This window comes from Solanum verrucosum, unplaced genomic scaffold, assembly GCF_900185275.1.
Source record: "Solanum verrucosum unplaced genomic scaffold, falcon-dt-bn FXZP01000016.1, whole genome shotgun sequence".
In the NCBI taxonomy this organism is placed as follows: Eukaryota; Viridiplantae; Streptophyta; class Magnoliopsida; order Solanales; family Solanaceae; genus Solanum; species Solanum verrucosum.
This window is the reverse complement of record NW_026020243.1, coordinates 634,553-656,939: the sequence shown is the minus strand read 5'-3', so window position 1 is coordinate 656,939 and position 22,387 is coordinate 634,553. Positions and strand designations below refer to the sequence as shown.

The 22,387-nt window shown below is 32.7% G+C and overlaps 3 protein-coding genes across 3 annotated transcripts; all 3 read right to left on the bottom strand.

Annotated features, from left to right (window-relative positions):
• Positions 1-1,711: 1,711 nt before the first annotated feature.
• On the bottom strand, positions 1,712-4,750 carry LOC125832915 (non-specific lipid transfer protein GPI-anchored 2-like). Its single transcript, XM_049512095.1, has 4 exons — positions 4,334-4,750; positions 3,116-3,172; positions 2,672-2,707; positions 1,712-2,172 (listed from the first exon to the last, which is right to left on the bottom strand). The coding sequence occupies exons 1-4, from the start codon at positions 4,737-4,739 to the stop codon at positions 2,051-2,053; spliced, it is 621 nt and encodes a 206-aa protein (XP_049368052.1). The 5' UTR covers positions 4,740-4,750; the 3' UTR covers positions 1,712-2,050.
• Positions 4,751-9,198: 4,448 nt separating this feature from the next.
• LOC125832910 (GDSL esterase/lipase At4g26790-like) lies at positions 9,199-12,570 on the bottom strand. Its single transcript, XM_049512092.1, has 3 exons — positions 12,127-12,570; positions 10,342-10,968; positions 9,199-9,593 (listed from the first exon to the last, which is right to left on the bottom strand). The coding sequence occupies exons 1-3, from the start codon at positions 12,395-12,397 to the stop codon at positions 9,361-9,363; spliced, it is 1,131 nt and encodes a 376-aa protein (XP_049368049.1). The 5' UTR covers positions 12,398-12,570; the 3' UTR covers positions 9,199-9,360.
• A 2,119-nt stretch (positions 12,571-14,689) lies between these two features.
• LOC125832909 (F-box/WD-40 repeat-containing protein At5g21040) lies at positions 14,690-17,950 on the bottom strand. The gene is made up of 2 exons (XM_049512091.1): positions 17,805-17,950; positions 14,690-16,665 (listed from the first exon to the last, which is right to left on the bottom strand). The coding sequence occupies exon 2, from the start codon at positions 16,622-16,624 to the stop codon at positions 14,951-14,953; it is 1,674 nt and encodes a 557-aa protein (XP_049368048.1). The 5' UTR covers positions 16,625-16,665; positions 17,805-17,950; the 3' UTR covers positions 14,690-14,950.
• Between the last annotated feature and the right edge of the window lie 4,437 nt (positions 17,951-22,387).

Genomic DNA, 22,387 nt, shown 5'->3' with positions numbered 1-22,387 from the left:
TTTCTCAAACTTCGTATCAAATTAAAATCAGACAAAAAATTTAATACAAAGGGAATACCACATATTTTTACCTTATTTATGTCTTCGTGATAAAGTTAGTATTCAATTCGTTTTAAAAAGAATGATTTAGTTTGACTAGGAACGGAATTTAAGAAAAGAAAAAAACTTTTTAATCTTGTGGCTCTAAATTAAAGTTATGTCAAATATATCAAAATGTCATTTAATCTTGTTGCCTTAAACATGTCATGTGGAAGATTAAAGTTGAAGTGCTGCCATAAAAGGAAATGAGTCATTTTATTTTTTTTAAACAGAGGGGTATAATTTAACAGAAGTTTTATGAAAGAATAATTACTTATATCCAACCTTTGTTCCATCACAATGTAACAAAAGCAAGTACGCTAAAGATATATAGGAATAATAAAACATATATAAGTGAAAAAGAATCATCGTAAAACTCATGAAAAAAAATCATCGTAAAACATATATAAGTGAAAAAAAATGCTAAAGATTACTGAAGAACGGGAGAACGATCAATAGTGTAGGAAAGACATGGTAGAATTCACGTAAGTGACTATTTTATCAAATTTTGTTGGTTTGTTATGATGTTTGTTGTTTTCAGTAGATGCATGTATCCAAGACCTAAATTGAAATGGAAAAATTTAGCAAAATGTATTATTGGGAAAACAATTGCAGAGAACTAAGGTATGATCTCTACTAACTAAGTATCATCTCTGTCAACACCTGATGAATTTGATTTCTATCCAAACAGCTAAGTAAATAAGTTGGAGAAATCAACACCTGCTGATGAATTTGATTTCTATCCGGCAACAGAAACAGAAAACAACAACTACTGATGAAATTGTGGTTTATCCCACACCAGCCTTGTGGGATGATCCTTCAGTTCCAGAAATACAATTTGAAACCAGACATTTGCCTGTCATATCACGTCCTACAATTAATCTGGTGGATCCTCCACTCGGAGGAGATAATAGTGAGTGATGCTCTTCCATCAGCGCCGTTGTTGGAAATTACTCCTGAGATTGTTCTGAGGAACTGTGAAAGAGGGAATAATAACTGGTGCCATCCTTGTTTAGGGATAAACTCCAATTCCGAATTAGGGACAGATGGGGTATTTAAAAAAAAACTTATTGATAGATGATGAACTAGTGTTTTATTTGTTGCAATATAATACATTGATTCTTATTATCAAATATCTTATTGATAGAAGGTAAACTTTAAGTAGTTTAATTCAAAATTTTAAAATATCACATGAAATGAGATTAGGGGTAAAGAATTATATATAAAGTTTAAGTGCTAAAGTAAGTTTTATTTTTCAAATTCGAGGGTGATTTTTTATGTATTTTCTCTATAACAAACAACTTATAATTCTTAGAAATAATGCAATGTATATAAATTTTAATAAACTTATCCCTTTCTTCTTCTTTTTCTTTCTAATTTTTCACTCGATGAATAATACCTTATTGGGACCCGATTAATTTGGGTCCACCCATGGTTATGCTCTACAAATAGTTTGGTGTATCGATCTAGATTTCTTTTGACTATATATTTGAATTATAATATAAATTTTTAAATTTCAAAAATAAAATAAATTATTTACTATAGTAAATAAAAATAATTTGATGGTGTAAGAATTCCGTACACTCAAAAAATGTAAATAACTTACTGCAATTCTACATAACTCGAAGCAAACAAGAGGCAAATCTCAAGTTCTCAACAAATAATAGTAACAATTACATGTAGAGAAAAATCATAATAAAACATTACATTACAGAATTAAAATATTCAAATTAAACATCCATGCCACTAGAAAAATTCAATATCTATCGAATTTCTCAAATCAACAATGATTTGAAAGAGGAAAATCAAAGATAATGAGAATTACAAAACATAAATTAATTTAATTTTAATACGATAATTTAATTTATTGGTGTTTCTACCAAGAATTAATTCCAAGAATTTATGGTTAAATTAGAAGGGAAGCCTCAAAAGGCGTATCATACGAGTGTATCTCTCATAGACGAATATCGACTCAGTAGATAGTTGTGAAAAATATAATTCCCAAGCTTAGAACCATTTGCATCTTGAAAAATATCATAATTGAAGCTGCATTATTTTTGTCCTCTGATGTAGTAGGACTTGAAGCAAAACCTCCTAAAAAACATAAAATAGGAAGAAAAATAAATTAACAAATATATAATACTTCATGTATGCTATTTTATGTGATAAAAGACTGTCCTCTGCACAAAATATCTTATATTCACGCACAGTCTAGTGAAAGGACTGTATTCGAAGGGTCTGATGTAGATAATCTATTCTAATACAAATATTATTAACTGTTTTCATGACGTGAACACGTAACCTATAAATCATATAGAACTAACTTTATTGTTGCTCCAAATATCTCCTTTTTCTATTTTATTTATATTATTACTCTTTGAATAATTGAACAATACGTGATAAATATATCAAGAGATTAAAAAAAAGATTTACCTATATATCACCAATGTCAGAAATGTAAAGACACGATTTAAATTTTTTTAGTTATATATATCACCAGCATAAGAATTTTTTTTTTCTTTTAATTATTGCAATTAATACTTTATAGACGATCAATACAAATATAAAATTAATTAAGTACAAATATATTTACCAGGTGATAGAGCTGAAACTTCACCATTTGCTATACCTAAAACAAAGAAATAAAGGTTAATTAGAAAAATATAATTAATTGTAACAAATATAAAATATTTTTTGTGTATTTCTTTAACTGACACTATTTTTATTTAAAGAATCGAACAATACTTTGAAAAAAAAATTAGATAAAAAGAGAGATCGCGCATATAAGAAAAACAAAAAAAGTTCATATTAATATCCGTAGTGCCCACAACATGAATTTAATTGAGATCTTAATATTTTTAACCAGACGGCTAAAATTAAAGTTTATATAAATTATAACCATTGTTGGTGTACTTTTACTATATAATAAATGTTTTATAAGTGTATAAAATTATTTTTCTTTAGATGTTGCAATAATTTTTGTGAATAAAAAATATAAATAAAATAAAAATAATTAAGTAGAAATAAATAATTTTACCAGGTGAACCAGCAGGAACTTCAGCACTTGTTGGAGCTGCAATTGGGATACCCATTGCTGTAAAACAAAACAAAAAAAAATTAAATTATATCTACGAGAGAGATTATATTTTAAGACATAAATACAAGTAAAATAATAAAATACTTCTTCTAATTAATATTTTTTTTAAAGAGTGTGTAAATAAAAAAATACGATAAACATTTTGAGACGTAGGAAAGTATTATACTATTATACTAACTAAGTTAATTAAATTTAATAATGATATTTTTCAACATCAGAAATAAGATAAGAGTATAAATTGAATATTCAATGAGACTGCACATGTTTAGTGATAGACTGTCTTTAATGAGGAACAATAATTTCTTAGTTTTGTATTTAGCGTTCGATATTCGTATTTAGGGTTCGATTATATTTTGTTTGTGCATTACAGATTTCATTTATGAGGATGGTGTTCCTAACAGTTTTTTCTCATTTCTACATATTAAACCTGAAATCTCTTATTATTGATAAAGAAATTTCGAACCATTCCATCACAACTCATATTAATATTAATTATTGTCCGTCTCACCTCTCAAAATTTAATGTCTTTGTTAAGAATTCGACAAGTTTTTAGCATTAATTGTAGAGGGGGTAGGTGGTGAAAATTTATTTGAGTCCAATATTTATATCATGTCATACTAATTTTGTTATGATTATAAATTAATTAAAGCAAAAATATTTACTAATAAATTAACTTGTGATTTAGTGTTAAAAGTGTGTGTGAGAATATTCATCCCTAGGAAGTACCTAAAAAAAATTAAAAAAAGTATTTTCTCTTCCCTACGTTTCAGATTATGAAGATGTAAAAATATTTTAATTTCAATAAGAAGGGCGTACTCCGAGCGTAAAGTGAGAACGAAGTAATGTCACAATTAGGGTTTTGTTCGTATATTCATCGAACTATAAATATTAGATGCATATTTTTTTTTATCTAGCAATATAAACCTCGTATAAAAATATGTAATAGTGTATGAAAGATGTTTATACACAAATATGAGCTAACTCGAATAACAAACTCAAAACATGGTCTATACGCATTGTAAATATTTTCTTCCAGTAGACATTGAGTGTGATAGATAGACTCTTTAGTGAGACTATTGAGTTCGAACAAACATAATCAGGTCTAAAGCGTGTATCGAATAAATAGCATGAGAGATAAAAGCAAAAGAGGTACAATACCTGCACAAGCACTAACTGGTGGAGTTTCCAATTTGCAAATATTAGGAAGTTTTAATGCCTTATTGACATCAATTTGGATACCAATTTTATCAGGATTACCAAGTAATTGACACAAACAAATTGGGTTACTTTCCAATAATCCAGCAAATGAAGGACAACATTCTTTATCTGGCTTAGTCAATTTACTATCTTGTTCAACATATGTCAAACAACTTGACATGTTCAACAACACTGTCATACAATCCATTCCACCCGATGTCGCCGGCCCTGATGCAGCTGGCGACATTGACATCGATGGCGACTCTGCAGTCGCCATCGGTGGCATTGTTTGTGCCTCCGTGAACGGAGGCACTATCGTCGAAAATAGAGAGAGGAGGAGGAGGAGAGATGTGGTGGTTGAGGCCATATTGATTTTTGTGTGATAAAAATTTAGTGTGTAGAAATGACATAAATATAAAGATGTAATAAGTATATAGGAGTAGTAATAACTATACTATTATTATTATTCAGTGGGAAATGTGATATAGCTAACTTTTTAGGTAGCCCAAAAAAATTAAATTTTCCAATACCTACTACCAAACTATGTATTAAATTCTTATCGTGTTTTTTTTTTCTTTTTAGGTCCTTTATTTAAGGTAATTGCACTTTTGATCCCTCAATTATTGATGAATTTTGATTTTAGTCTTAAATTCTATTGGATATTGCTTTTAGAAAAAGGAAAAGTATATTCTCAAGTCAAACATATAACAAGCACAAAAATTTGTCTCTATCTGAAAAATCAAAGTTTCACAAATTATGTGCTTTTTTGGTCCACTTAAAATGATCAATCAATGAAGTGTTCTTTTATGGTATAAAGAGTGACTTCTATTCCCTCTAATGTTGTAGTTATATCACCGTGATATGTGATGGGATGAATGAAATAAGTGACGTAACGATTAAAATTTTAAAAAAAAATATTCAAATGATATCTAACTTATATACATTGAACTATATTTTTCGGTGAAGTATGTTTACCTGATTACCTTCAAACATATATATTTGATTCAACTATCATATGAGATCCCGCCACTCTAATTATTCAGAGGCATCGAATTTGATAAATAAAAAAAAGAAAATGTGCCATTCATATGGGAAATTACGTAAGTGGCATGACATGCACGTTAGAGAAATAAAGTTTCATAAGAAAAGCTGGATTTCTTGGTCAATAAATTGTGCCCACCCCTCTACCAGAATTATGGCGATTTTTAAAAACGCTACAATTACACTTGCCATGAGCAATACTATCATTTTGTTCAATTGTGAATTTTCGTCAAACGCATAAAAATGAGTTGTTGCGTTTTTTTAAAAAAACGTCATAGTTACCGTTTTCACGAGCAATATCATGTGTATATGTATAACATACGCGTTTCAATTTATGCCATAAGAATGATCTTCTTTATATAGCCTAGAAAAACCATATTGAACCAGAATAGAAGAGCTTGCTTTTCAGTCTGGGCCTCATATTTCTCCTATAGATCATGTTCGTATGGTAACGTGATATTCTATGTGAATTCATGTTTGAAGGACGCTAAGTTTTAAAGAGGCTATTCTACTTTTTTGTCGATCGAGTCGCTTTCACTTTTATTATCACTTCTTCTGGTACTAACAGTATCACAAGGGTGAACCGGGTTTCTATTTTCATTTGATTTGATATATAATATACAATAATAACTCTATCTCATCCTAAATAAATTTATAAAACATCTTCACTAATCATATCGTTTCATTTAAATTAATCTCATGTCGGTGTAAAACTACAATTGGATGAAAGAAAACCAATTAATTCACCAGCATGTTCATTAGCTGTACAATTTGCCTATGCACCACAATATTTATAGTCCATATAATTAAGTGTATTTTAAGAAAGCTCGTGATTTAAAAACTCTAGTACTAGTAGTTAATTATTAGTATTAGCAACTCAACATCGATCATTAATTGACAATACAAATTATTGAGGAAAAAAACATACTCCTTCCGTCTTTATTTAGTTGTTCATATTTCCTTTTTTAGTTGTCCCTATTTAGTTGTCCATTTTGACAAATCAAGAAAGGACAACAATTTTTTTCCTATTATACCCTTATTAAGTTATCATAAATAAAGTAAATAAACTTATGAACTTCCTAGCATTGATTAATTATCTTGAGTGAATTTATTTTGGAATTGTAAATTGTACTAAAAGGGTAAAATTGTAACTTCACTATGCTAATCATTGTTGCCTTAATCTGTGTGTCATTTCTAAAGTGGACAACTAAATAGGGACGGAGGGAGTAGCTAATTTACAAATTATTTTTCACCCGATGTTCAATACTCGTATTAAATTTTGACTAAATTCAATTTTACACAAAAAAATTTATAACGCTCTCTGATAATGATGACTCCATATTTTGAAACTTAAACCTGAAATATTTGATTAAGGATGAAGAAATACTTAATTATCACTTTATCAAAAACTATTATTGTCAATTGTATATAGGCATTTGGTTGAAGAAGAAACACTCCTTTAATTTATTGGCACCATGTGAAATAATATGTGGAATGGTCCACAAGGTTTTAATCCCACAAGTTATTGCAAGCTGGAAGTGAGTGTATAATATAAAATATGCTTTTGTAATAAAGAATTATAAGCAATCCCTTTGAAATCTTTAATTAAAGAAAAAAGTATATAAAAAGAAAGACTAGAGAATGTGGAAGCATTTAATTTTGTTGGATGAAAATGTTGGGAAGTTGAGAAAACAATGAGTTATTCATTTTTATCACGAACGGATATGGTACAATGAATTTGACTGTTCTTTTTTTTAACCAAAGGTTTTAATTTCAAGTTCTAGCTATGAAAATTCCTTGATATGGATCGATAACCTCGAATGAGCCCTACGTGATAGAATTAGTCAGATTTCAATACGAATACCAAATCAAATGAAAAAAAATGAGTTAATTCTGTTTTTCTTCTTTTATGCAGAGAAAATATGGTCACATGAATGTTTTTTCTTGTTTATATGAAAAGGAGTTATTTTTGAACTAAGAATGTGGAAGCATTTAATTGTGTTGGTTGAAAAAATAGGAAATTATGAAAAAATAGTCAAATATGTCCAAATTAGTATTGTTTTTCTTTTTCTTTTTCTTTTTGGAGATATATCTTTTTTAATCCACCAATTATTAGTAAGTTCTGATTTTTGATTATTATAATATCTGATCGAGTATATTGAACCTTCAGTTAGTTAATAAGTAGGAGTTAATGAGTTTGTTGTGGGAAGGACATTTTGGGGATTATAAAAATACTAGGGATAAAATAGTAAAAATTTTGATTAAGTAAAAGATGGTACTTCGTATAAGCTAACTAATATATAACTCTATTTTTATTTTGGCGTGTAAGCGTGCTAACTAATATATAACTCTAGGTTTTTTTGGCGTATAAGCGCGTTTTGGTATTTTATCAAACGCTTAGATAAGTCAAAAAGTACTTGTAAGTTATAATTTGATCAAACCCGCTTACAAGTTTACCTAAACACCCTTTATATACATGATGGGTAAATTTCACAAATAGCCACTTTCCAAAACATAGTCACAAATAGAGTTTCAAATTTTACAAGTAAAATTTCAAGATACCGTCATTGTGGAACTCTTGTTGAATCTGAAACTCCAAAACATACTATTTTTTGTTTTGGTTTTCCACCTAGGGGTATGCAAAAATCGATTTAACCAATAAACCGAACCGAAAAAAATACTATTGGTTTATTGATATTGGGTTATTGAGCTAACGGTTTTGTAAAAAGTTTTATTAGGTTATCGGTTCGGTTTCCGATTTTATGATTTTTGTTAATGGTTAAATCGATAACCCAATAAGACTATACTAAATTTACTATTTTATCCCTAGACCAGTAAACCCTAATTATATAACATTTTACAAACCCTATTACTTTAATCTCGGTATTACTTAAAACCCTATTACCTCTTTGCCTCTACTAAATTTACTATTTTATTCCTAGACCAGTAAACTCTAATTATATAACATTTTATAAACCCTATTACTTTAATCTCGGTATTACTTAAAACCCTATTACCTCTTTGCCTCTACTAAATTTACTATTTTATTCCTAGACCAGTAAACCCTAATTATATAACATTTTACAAACCCAATTACTTTAATCTCAATTTATCTTGTTTCATTCTGTAATTGCAAGCACACTTCTAACTTGAATGTGCCAATTGCCTAGACTTGCTGAAAAACGATTGTTACTTTCACACTTTTTCTTTTAAATCTGTCTAGACTCTAGTGTCTAAACTTGCAAGAAAAATAATTGTTACTTTTATGATTATTACTTTCATGCCAAAGGCTGGAAAAATCATATGGTTTATATGAAAATTTTCTTATCGTGTATATTAATATATATGAGTATTTTCTTATTGGTTAAACCGAAAACCGAATCGTTAAGTACCATAAACCGATTAAGCAAAAACCGATAAGAAATATGTTATTGGTTTGGTTATCGGTTTGATGTATTTACAAACCAAAAACCGATAAACCGAACCAATAACACATAAAACCAAACCGAACCGACTGATGCGCACCCCTATTCCCACCCGGTGTCCGGTACGCACATAGGAGCCCGACTAAATTCAAATTCACGCCGGAAAGTCCCACATTGGGGGGTAAAACGCTCCCTAACAAAGACGACTTTGTACCCAGGGGACTTGAACCCAAGTCTCTGGTTAAGGATGGAGTACTTACCACTCCACCACAACCCTTGTTGGTAAAAAGTGACTATTTTTCAAAGGCATGACCAAAGAGTGATTAGTAAACGTTATTTCTAATACATGGAGAGTCAAAGTTAGATCAAACTGAACATTTTATTATATACATTTTCCCAACCTAAGTTTGTTTCTCATCGTTCAACATATTGCTGAGTACAAAAGCTACACAATACACACTGGAAACTACTCTCAAGAATGAGAAAAACAGTGCTAACTAGGCACTGAACTTGTGATTTTAGTTAGTATGAAGAGGATTCCAATGCCTTAAAAGTGATCGGACGACAAATGGAAGGCAACGGATCGCCTGACCATGCTGAATTAGCTAGCAAGATATTCACAGCTTCAGTAGGATTGTATAAATCCCACCATACATGACTTGAAGCTCGGGGGCACGCCATATCAGGTGAAAGACAGCCTTTTGTCCCGCCATATTCGCCTGTTCCACAGCAAGCATTCTTTGCATCCTCAAACCCTGCAAAGATTTTCACAGAAGGGTGAGATTTCTATTTTGACAAATCAGAACAAGAAAACTGAAAATGCGATAAAAAAATCCAAATTTTGAACAAGCAAAATCAGAACTAAGATGTGTTCTTTCTTTATCCGTTTTAGGATCAGACACCTTGATGCAAGGATTATATCAAGAGAAAAAACAAAAACATAAGGAAAAAGGATTACAAAAATGCACAAAGATTAGAGATGTGAAATTATTAATGAAGTTAACAAGGCATAGTGGAACAAACAAATCGTATGTGGAATATCGATGTGTGATGAAATTCCAAATCGTATGTGGAATAACATAATGTGAAATCCTTAAAACAAAATTTGCTTCTTTTAAGTGAAGGCGGCAAATAAATGAACTATCTAAAGATGTCGGCACCCCAAACCCCACCTGTAGGATCACAATGCGTATGTTGTTGGCAAAGTTAAAGATATAAACCAATATGCAATGAGAGAATAGTCTTAACACTTCAAATAACATATCCATCGTTATAGAAACGACGTGCTGTCAAATTTGAGGCCTTTTCAAATAATCCTGACTGCAAGGGGCTTTAGATTGGTACGATCAAGTAAATGAAGATTATCAACAATGTGATGCAAATAGAGATGTAGCAACCATCAAAAGATTATGCAGAAAGCAGTGTATGTTGTACTACTTCAATGGCTAAGCAAATTATGAGAAAGGCTTAATTTGGGCAAAGTGTATGAAGCATTGATCATACCATAGGCTTGAGGATGGAAAATGAATTCCATCATTGCTCGATAGGTATCACAGAATATGACTTGAGCACCTCGCATTTTGATGTTAAGGTCAACAATCCTCTGCTCTAGCCTTGTATTGTATTCCAAAACTAGAAAGTTGACATCGTTCTCACAGCCCAATTTATAGCCAATGCTTGAATTGTACCTTATGCTCATTACACTCGGTGAACATCCCAAAGGCAGTATGCCCATGCATACAATCTTCCTAACATTTGCATCATAAAGATTCTGAATGACATTTATCATCTGGTCAACCAAAATATGGGTGAAATGTAGGCCATTGTATCCGGGACTTGTTGCAGATTCATCATCAACTAGGTAATTGATCAAATCATCTTTCCCAAATGACAGGTAGAAAAGGGAGGATTCAATTAGACTTTTTGCAGTATCTTGGCCTAGCTGAAGTTGCAATAACTGTATGGTCTCAAATGCTTGGCGTAGTTGTTGGTTGAGGGACTGGTAGCTTCCACTTTTGGGGTACATGATGGTCGCTTGTGCAGCACCAAAATTCACTCCGTTTAGCAGATCCTCCATCGATCCATTCTGGCTGTAGAATGGTTTGACATATTGCAAGCCCATCTTCTTAGCTACAGCAACCAAGTTCATTTTCATCAAACATCCACGGTTTTAAGCCGGACTAAGTATGATACTAAGATAACTCAACATATCAAGTTCATTTTAATCAAACATCCACGGTTTCTATGTGACTTTATTATAACACATCACAAAAGTTCCAAGTCATAGAGAAGCACAAATCTTGGAAATGATATTCTTCTCAAACCAGGAGAGAAGTCACCAATTTCAACCTAAGCCTCATATAGAAAAAGACATATAACCCTTTGTTTATCAAATTGACCTATGGCAAAACTCATTTGGCAACAGATTTTAGTTCCAAAATTTGAAGTAAATATTTGGAGATTGTTTCAAATAACTGTTTGTTTATCAAATTGACTCATTATTTCAACTTCAAACTTGAAATACATAATTTGAAGTTGGAAACACATGTTTTTAGGAGTTTTCAAGTTCTTTTTAAGTTTTTACTCACGAAACATCAAAACACACAACTTCAACTTCCAAATACCCTTTTCAAATATCAACCAAATCATGTCCAAACACCTAAAAACAACAACATACCCAGTGTAATCCCATAGGTGGGGGTTCTAGCCGTCTAGGGAGGACATTATGTATGCAGACCTTCCAAAAGAACCTCGACTCGAGTAATGCACATCAAAGCAGTATAAAAAGGATAATACAGAAGTAACAAGGACATAGCAAATAACAGAGAGAGCATTACATAGCATTCACAAACCAAAGGAAAATGCCTTCATACAGAATAAAGATTTTCCAGCATTTCTGCTGCTTCCATAGGCATAACAAAAACACAAAATTTACACATACCCATTTCAAGAAATAACAGTTAAGCTAACCTCCCCCATCCCCGCGACAGTAATGGAGCCAGAATTTTCATAAACACCCGAAGAAGCCAATGGGATTCAACATAAAAGAAAGTGATTTTAACCTTGAATATACATGTAATTTTTCGTCAAATGAACCCCCTTGCTCCCCCTTGCCACCCCACACACACAGACACAGACACACAATGAAGAACCAGAAAAGAAAACACTGGAAGTTCAATCATTTCTTGAGGCCATAGCTGCACAAATCCCAAAAAGAATCACAGAGAAATAACAATACATACACCAAATAGATAAAGAAAGGCAACAACAGAGAGAAAGAGTAAGTACCAAGAAGCTGAGGAAGAAGAGTTTGATCAGAGCCATTACAAGGGTTCAAAGATAGATTTTGGTGCAAAATAGGGTAAAAAGGAGTATTATCCCCACAATCAACAGAAGAATCACCCAAAATGTACATAGAAGTCACTGATGATGGCCACCCAGAAGTACCATTTGTAGACACAAACAATTCATCATTTCCCATACACAAATTCATCTTTAACAACAAACCCACATAGAAAATTGATCCAAGAACCCAACTTTTGCTTCCTAAAAACCACATTCTGAACCCCAAATAAGAAAAAAGAATTTCTTGGTTCGTTTCTTCCTCCCTGTTTCTTGGGAAAATCCCACCTTTAAGTATTTGTAGTAAAAGAAAATCGACACTCGTTTATGGCTACTAAACTGTTCTTTATGTGTGTTACTTCACTCGAGAATCTTTTTATTTTTCTACGTTAAAGATAGGAATAAAATCTGGTACTCTCTTCGTATGATATTATATGGAGTATATTCATGCAATATCGAATCGGGTGAGTTTTTCCTTTTTTTAAATTTCAACTTATATATCTTTTTAAAATTGTGAATGTTTTGTTTGTCTCAACTTTTTATTTATTTGTTAGGTACAATTTTCAAGTATTACTTCTAAAATTGATTGGCGTTCATATATGAAACAACGAGGGAATCATTGCAGTAACGATAAAATTATTTTGATATGAGCTATAACTCGGGGAGAGCTAGGAGACTAAAGAGATCCATACTTGGAAACTATATCGTATATATAAGGTCACAGTTTTTTTGTATTTTTTTATATATGTAGTAGATGTTGAATTTTTTTAGCTTATTCATGTATATTTATTGTTGAATTCCTACTGAAAATTCTGACTCCATCGTTATCTTTAGGTCGTATATGCTTGTGTCAAGATAAGTTGCATATTATCATACCCCTTCTTAAGGTGCAATCCTTCTCCATACCCTACTTGAACGTGAGATATTTTTGCATTGTAACCGGAGCAATCACATTGTTTGCATCTTATTGTAATTGTTGTCATCTTATTATTTTTGGAAGGTATTTTAATGTGGTTTTGGAAGCAAAATTTATGTGAACCACCTGTCTAACCCATAGTAAAGAACATACATTTTGTATTTCTATTTCCCTTTTCAGGTACCAAATTCTTGACACATACTAAACGTACCTTAAAACTTACGATCTTAAACAAATCACAACACTTGCATAGTTATGGGAGACAGTGACAAAAACAAACTATTTCAAGACTCCCTCTCGTTTCTCCTTCCGCCACTGCATTGAGCTTAAACGAAGAAACATGGCATGTGAGGATTCATATTGTACCAAAAGAACCCTACCTTGTTTGTTTGGGAATGACGCGTAGTTATAAATCTGTCAATAATAATACACCAAAAGCAGCTAATATCTTTCACAGACATGATGAAATACACAATGACCATTCTACACATATAAAAGGTGTTCTAAACAACTTGGTTTTCAAAGTGAAGTTAGTCTTTGTGCCATTAAGCCTGCCATGGAAACAAAAGAACAGACAAAACCGAACACAAGAAATTGGTCGATACAAAAGATCAAGTTCTGCAGAATCTGCAAGATCACAAGCTCGCCATTCACCAGCTACCAATTTTGAAGTTTCCATGTTGTGGTGACCAGATCTGTAAGAATGATCATTATAGCACGAAACTTATCCAGTTTCTTACCAGCAGTCGGGCATAGGACACAGTTAAGATGTGACCTACAACCCTTTTAATCGAATACTCCAAGGCAGCATCAGTCACTGAGCTTTTGCCAATGGAAAAGAAGTCAGAGATAATAACATTTCAATGGATGAAGACTTTGATTATACCAATGTCAAAGTAAGGTGTTAAAAAGTTGTCAGTAAACCAAAAGCAATGAAGACAGAACTGGTCTAAGACGCTCAAGGCTATTTTACAGAGTGAATGGATTTGTTATAAACATGGTGCAAGAACTAGATGTGCCACTCTGTAACCAGTACTGGGGCAGGTATCCCAACAGTAAGCCGTCTGTTATGGTTCTCCATCACATAAAAACTACTCCCTCTGTCCCAATTTATGTGACACATTTCGAATATCGAGATTCAAACATGTCTATCTTTGACCGTAATTTTTTCCTATATCTTTTAAATATTTTGTATTATCAATTATTGAGACTTTTAGTACTTTTTGTGAAGTTTACAAATATATAAATTTCATTTTAAAAAATTTGAAAATTTCATGAGCAAATTCTCGGTCAAACTTAAACTGTTTGACTCTCGAAAAGCGAAATGTGTCACATAAATTGGGACAGAGGGAGTAGTTTTTAAGGGAATCACTGTATGTTAAAGCAATAACAAGCATAGCAAGGGGACCAGGTCATATCAAGTTGAACAGCAAAGCAGATAATATCCCTGTATGTTACAAGCACCGTCTTAGTGCTTGGCTGTTCACATTTATAATATCACTACTTACCAGTTTCATTATAAAAAAAAAACAGAAAATAATCTGACCTTTTGATTGCCAGCATCAACGAAAAACAGGAATAGAGGTTGATCATATCAGAAAAGAAACATTTTTGCATTCTGAAAGTATCAAGAATTAAAATCGGTAAGCCCTTGTCAGTGACATAAGACACCAGGAAATCAACCAAATTAGGAAAAGGTTGTCAAAGGGAACAGGTTGTTCCTTCAATTTGAATACCAATGTAAATGAGAAACAGGTAAAACTACAGAAGACTTAAACATTAAGATATGCCTTTTGCATATGATTAGCTATGAGCAAAGAATATTTAGGAGATATTGACAAACTGCAATAATTTCTAGGCCTTCAGCTTCCCAGTCACCCTACGCTTGTTGCGCCAGCTGTTCCTATCACCATTCAATTGATTCTTCTTAGCAGCAACTGAGCACTGATCAGCACGACTGCCTTTACCAGTCATTTCAGACTGAAGTTTACGCCTCCTCATTCTGTTCTCTAACCTTAATCCTCTCAATGCTCGAACTCTCTGCTCAACCTCCAAAGCTTCTGAGAAGTTCCAGATCCTAACAATGCCTTCTTCTCCAGCGCATACAATACGATCAAGACCAACATCCACAGCAAACAGATTGCTCCCAAATCCATGTAACATTCTTTGAGGTGGCTCTACATTTTTAGCCCTATTGTCAACCTTCGAAGGCTTCTCCATCACATAACTCCGATTCGTCCTCAACAGCTTTCTCACATCAATAAGTGAGAGTTTTCCATCACTGGAAGCTGAAACAAGCCAAGGGAACTCAAATGCAAGAGAATAAACAGCACCCGAGTGAGGAATCCATGTCGCCACACGCCTGAGATGAAACTTATCATTTCTACTGATCTCGAACATGCGTATAGCTCCATCTTCCCCTCCAGTGAATAGGAGCTTCCCTGTGTGACTTCGCGCCAAGGAAAAAGCATTTCCAGCATGAACATTGGTGACGGTAGCAAGTTCTGACCCAATATTAGTGTCCCAGACATAAAGATCTGAGCCTGCAGCACTCGCTACTGTTGTATCATGAGGTGCAAGGCTCCAAACCCAGTCATTATGCATTAGAACTTTCAGACATTTCAAAGAAGATCGATCCCAAACACGAATACTCATGTCCCAAGAACCACTGTACATCTTATTCAAATCCAATGCAAGGCATGTTATTGGTCCTTCATGTTCCCAAACTCTGAATTCCATGTTCTGGTTCTGAGGTGATCTAAGATCAAAGAGATGTGGATTTCCATCCTCTGCTCTCCAACCATGTATGAATCCATCTGTACCCCCGGCTATTAAGAGCCTCGAATCAGCCGCAACTGCACGAATAGTGCAGCCAAGAGGGCGAGATGATGCAATAGATAAACCTTCTTCCAAGTCCCACATTCGCACTATCTGATCATACCCTGAAGTAAACAGAAGTTTCTTTGAAGACAAAACGGAAACAGTTCTAACAGCCTCAGTATGACCATACAATGTATCAATACTATAGCGTCCCATGAATGTTTTACTACGGAACTCCCTCTCCACGAAAAGCTCCTTCCACGACTTCTCATCTGCATGCTCTGCGCCCAAAGGTGACAACAATATTGGTTGCCCCCACCTTTCACAATAGAACTCCTTCCACACATGGTGCTCCGAAGCAAGACGATACAATGACACATTCACACACGAAACAACACCAAGCTCCTTCGGTTCTAAGCAATTAAGTATTTCTGAGATCAACGCCGGAGGGAGGTCAGTAATAGACCGACAATCAGGAAGGACCTCATTAACAGCGAGCAACTCCTCGCATTTCAAACTCAAACTACCACCTTTCCCATCCAATCTCCACAATGATTTTTGCTTCTCGAAGCCAAATATGAAACTCTTTGGGTTCTTTGAAGGTTCAATAAAACTAGTATCAACTTTTTCTCTGCAGGGGTAGTCTACACAATCTATAGAACAATCTTCCAAACCAATCTTAGTACCTCTTTGGCATTCAAATTCCATAAAATTGGTTCCCCTAACCCTAAATATGCAACAGCAGAGCCCTATAAGAAATTTCAAGAATCAGCAGAAGTTGTACAAACCAATATTCCTTGAAAAAAAATAAAAAGAAGAAAAAGGCAAACTAACCACACCCCAGAAAAAAAGACCACAAAGCAACACAACATACCCAATGTAATTCCACAAGTGGATTTGGGGAGGGGAAAGTGTACACAAACCTTACCCCTACCTCATAGAGGTAGAGAGGCCGTTTCCGAAAGACCCTTGTCTCAAGTGCAACAAATCAAAGTACTAACAGGAAAGGGCATACAACAGTAAAAGAAAACATGTCAATTAATAAAAGAAGTACAGAGCATTCAAAGAAAAGAAACAATAACAGCGAAATAATGCAGTAACGGAAAAGAAAATACATGTATAAGGCTAATACTATGACAAACATGGAGCTCCCAAGCTCCTACAAAGCCTAAATTTGTCGATAAAGTGAGTCAAAGCTCTACCTACTAACCTACCAACCTTCTAACCTAATCTGCGATCTCCATACCCTCATATCTATGGTCTTGTCCTTAATAAGCTGAACTTGCATCATATTTTGTCTAATCACTTTACCCAAAATAGTTATTCAACCTACCTCTACCTCTACCTCTCCTCGTACCCACTAAACAAGACAATAAAGGTAACCCAAAACTCAAGAAAAGTAAGTACATGTATAAGGGTAAAACTATGACAAACGTGGAGCTTCCAAGCTCCTACAAAGCCTCAATTTGTCGAAAAGTGAGTCAAAGCTCAACTACCTACTAACCTTCTAACCTAACCTCCATACCCTCATATCTATGGTCTTGTCCTAGATAAGTCGTAGTTGCATCATATTCTGTCTAATCACTTTTCCCAAATAGTTCTTCAACATATCTCTACCTCTCCTCGTACCCAACAAAAAAGGTAACCTAAAATTCAAGAATACAATAGAACACCCTAAATAATGCAGAAACAAGAACCCCCAACAGAGAAAATTACCTCCTAAAAACCCAAAAAGCAAAAAGTTCTCTTCTTTTTTTTTTCTTTTGTGGAAAAAGGGTATAAACAGATCTAAATAACAAAAATACAACAATATTATAAACAAACAACAACAAAAATAAGGATCAAAGCTAATATAAATTGGCGAACAAAAGAAACAAGAAGTGAATACCTATAATAAAGAGGAAGAAGAACAATGGCTTCCGAATTTCCTTTGAAAATTTTAGGGATTCGAATTTTGGGGAAAAATAAATTTTGGTGAATTTGAGAGATTAGGTGAGAGTACTAGCTGAGATTTATTTTGTGCCACTATTTAACTTTTGTCCCTATTTAAAATATTTTTACAATGACAATAGATATATCCTGCTCGTATTAGTTGTCAACCTTATTAAAAATATTTTACTTATTTACTTTTACTAAAAAAGAATATTTCTTCACTTTATTTCTTATTTTTAGTATATATAGGAAAAGTTATGTTTACCCTCATACTCCCAACCTCATTGTGTGCGATTACTTTAGTGATATTATTGTTGTTGTATGTTTATAGTTAATATTGATCTTTTTTCAAATTATTTTTCAAGCCTAAAATTGAGAATTAATTAATATGAATATTATGATAAAGTAGTTATATCAATATTATTTCTAAAGAAGCATGTAAAGTCCAAAGTGAATGGAGGAGGTATTGGTTAATTTCTTTTTTTATAATCACGGTGTCCGAGTTAGCTTATGCTCAACTCGATTTATTCCACAGGATACATGTCACCTGCCACTAGCAATATGCATGAGGTAACCTTATCTACCAAGGCTAAAACAAATGGAAAGAAATCACCAAATATTTTTTTTCCTTTTCTCTGCTGGAAATTGAACCTGATATCTTCTAGTGCTCAATTGACTTCATTAGCCACTTGGTGAATGAAATCGACTTCTTTTTTTCAAAACTGCGTCAAAGATACTACTCATGCCCTAAATTCCTTTCCTTCAAAACAAAAAACTATGAAGCTCTAAATACCAGCAGAAACCCTAAATCTTTTTTTTTCTAAAAGAAAAACTTTGAAATCATAATCCCCTCTTTCCCAAAATTGTGTGAATGAGTATCAACTAAAATCTTAAATTTCTTTTCACCAAAAGAAAAACTCATGCAACCATATTTTCTCTTCTAATTTTTTTGTTACGTTCAAGCTGAATGGTATAAAATATAAAAGAACTGAGTAATAGATACCGATCTTTCACTTCTAGCTATTAAGTGAGGAATGATATTTTGACTCTTCGTTATAACAAATTTTAGAATGTAGATTCCTGATTTACATATCTCTACACAGGCTTGGAAGGCTCGATCTCTAAGTCGCCAATCAAATATAATATCAAAAAGTGTTCAGAATGAGGGTTAATATGCCCCAACTCTAAAATTGTCACTATTTTTAATATCCTTACCTTTGTACACTTCGTCAACACGACATTATTTTATAAATAGTTGAAATGAATTTCTTTTTCATCGCTGCAAGCTGGCCAATATCCACAACAATTGGTGGTTTGTCATCAAACACCACAACCATTTTATATAAGAGAGCCTTCAAGTTATGAATATCTACCTAAATTGGTCTACCACTTAGTTGAGTTCAGTTCTTTCTTCTAGGGCTGGGCATTCGGTAATTCGATTTGGTTTCGGATTTTTTTTCGTTTTTTTTAATTTTCGATTTGTGTAACAAGTGTACCGAACACCAAACCGAAATAATTTTATTTTGGTTTGGTTTTTATTATTTCGATTCGATTTATGTTATTTTGATTCAATTTTTGTTAGTTCGATTTATTAATTTCACAATTCACACACTACTTAATAACAAACGCAAAAATCAGAAAGAAAGAAAAAGAAAACGAAAGAAGAAATCTTGAAAACAAAAAAAAAAATCCCATTAGTCGCGCCTCGCAGGTCAGTTGCTGCTGGTCGGCTGCTTCTAGATTTTGGTCGCGGCGGTCGGAGCCTCGACGTCGCTGGTAGGCACCGGGAAGTGGGAAGGGGGAAAGTGGGATTGGGACGTGCACCACTGTGCGGCGATGGAAAAAGAAAAACTGAAGTCAAAAATTTGAAAAGTCTTTGACCTAATTTTCCATTTTGCATATAATATTTAATATTAATAATTAATATAATAATAATAATAATATGTATTATAATATAATATATTTTGGTTAAACCGAAATATACAAAAATCACATACTGAAAATACGAAAATCGAATTGAAAACCAAAATACCAAAATCGAAATACTGAAAAAGTTTGGTTCGGTTCAATATTTCGATTTTTCAGTATTTATGCCCAGCCCTACTTTCTTCTATTAGTTGTATCGTCATGTTCATAAGACTATCACTAAGCAACTCATAAAATTGTATTAGTTGCGTTTGTTTCTTGAGTCAAAATTGACTTGCTATCTCAACTTCATCAAAATTATCTTCTTGCAGATATTCACTTTCATCTTTTATTTGAAATTCGTTCTAAATATTAGCTAACTATGTAACTCACAGATCATTATAGATTTCAACCTGAGCCTGCATTTTTGTGAGTTTGCCTTATTTTGTGGCTTTATTGCATTGTGCATTTTTCTTCCACAACTGCTTCATCTTATAAATAAGTTGAACATCATGTTTCATATCCTCCACTTCATTACTTCTATCAACATCACAAACAATAGGAGAATCATAATATATGCTCGAAAATAGGGAATAAGAGTTAGGGTAATTATTTCAGTGGTCATCCTAACCACCACATATACTACATGCATTCCCATAAAATATTGGGGAGATGAACACAATCCGCTCCCAAAAAATCAGGACCAAATATATTCAAGTGGATCCCCTCCAATATATTAATATCTATTATTCAATTAATTTCTATTTTGAGATGTCTTAACAGTTAATTTTTAAGTTCCCGATAATGACGTCAAAAACTTATTTCTCCCAGACGCACATGCAAGTATAGGTGTTCTAAGAAGGGCTTGGAAGAAGAAAATGAAATAGGAACAATTGTGTTGGTCGTAATAGATAGACTTTCGTGCTAGTTCTTGCTCGAGCATGAAAGTTCCATTTCAGGAAATTAAGGACGACGTACTATGATACTTTTCGTTTTGTCGAGCCCTGCTTTGGTCTCTGGTTTGATAGTTGTAAGTGCTAAATATCTGGTACATTCCGTCGTACAAGTAATATAGTGAATCTAGAGTCAGTTATTGTATTCACGATGACTTGTGATTAACTAGTTACTAAATTCAACTAATGCTAATTATTTATTCAAGTGATAAAATCTAAATATATAATTATGATGTACTAAAATTTAAAGAAAATAAGTGATGAACTTCAACCAAGAAAGAGCGATTTTTTATTTTATCAGTGATATGAAAAAGATCTAGGGTTATGACTACTAACAATCCAACTAATTCTTTCAATAGCCACACCAATAGATTTCCATGAGTTACTAGTTGCAGGTTGATATTACTTATTGAGCATCTTGTTGATAACACTAGCCCTAAATGACTATCTCTAACACATATTTCTATGATCATCAGATAATAATGAACTACATTTATATAACTTTTGTATTCAACCGGGCAACACTAAAGGGTATATCTCTATCCATATTAGTAAATTTAGAGGTACATGAACAAGTCTTTTTCTTATTACGCTTGTAATTTCCTTTCTCTAGTATAATTAATGAGCAAATGGTATTATTTGAAAGGTGATTAAGCAATTAAATAATTTGAAACGATATTGAAAGTGGTGAACAATATTAGAAACAGTAAATCTCATTTCACGTTCATCCACAACAAAGACATTAATGATATTAAGCTGATCAGAAATCAACTGCAACAAAGTTTTAATATTTATCAGAAGAACCACACACTATTAACTATTGAACTCCAATATACTTTGACAAGTTATATCTATCAAATACAGAAGGTCAGAATCCTATTCTTTTCAGATGTGCAACATTTTTTGAAATATACAATTTCTGACTTAAGTAATCTATATACAACCAATAGTGAAATAACTAGTTTACATTAACCATTCCTATAATATACAAAATAAATAATAAAATATTATGAAGCGTTAATAACATTATGTGTATTAGAACATGTCCATCACAGTTCGAGTTCGGATAGGTTTCAATTATTATTACTTGTATTCTAGTGCTACTGCAACTCTCTCTCTCTCTATATATATGGGCAAATTGCAGAAATCACATACTTTTAAGGAAAAATTACAATTTATTCCTTAAAAGTTTATAATTACAGAAATCCCTCATTTTCGCTCATCAGATTAGTGTATCAGCGCTTATATTATTGTATCTCGCACATCAGATTAATGTATCAGCGCTTATATTATTGTATCTCGCGCATCAGATTAATGTATCAACGCTTATATTATTGTATCTCGCGCATATATTAGCAATTATATAGCTCTGATACATTAATTTGATGCGCGAGATACAATAATATAAGTGTTGATACATTAATCTGATGCGCGAGATACAATAAAATAAGCGCTGATACACTAATTTGATGCGCGAAAATGAGGAATTTTGGAGATTTGTAAGATAATAATAATAGGTAAACTAAAATATGGGATTTCTGTATTTTTTCCTATATATTACATTGGATAGCCGACAAACAATAGAGTGAAATAATATACAAAGTAGTTGGCTTCTATGTTATCTTCCTCCTGTTCTTATAATGTGGGATCACAAAATTTAATAACAAAATACAACCACCAA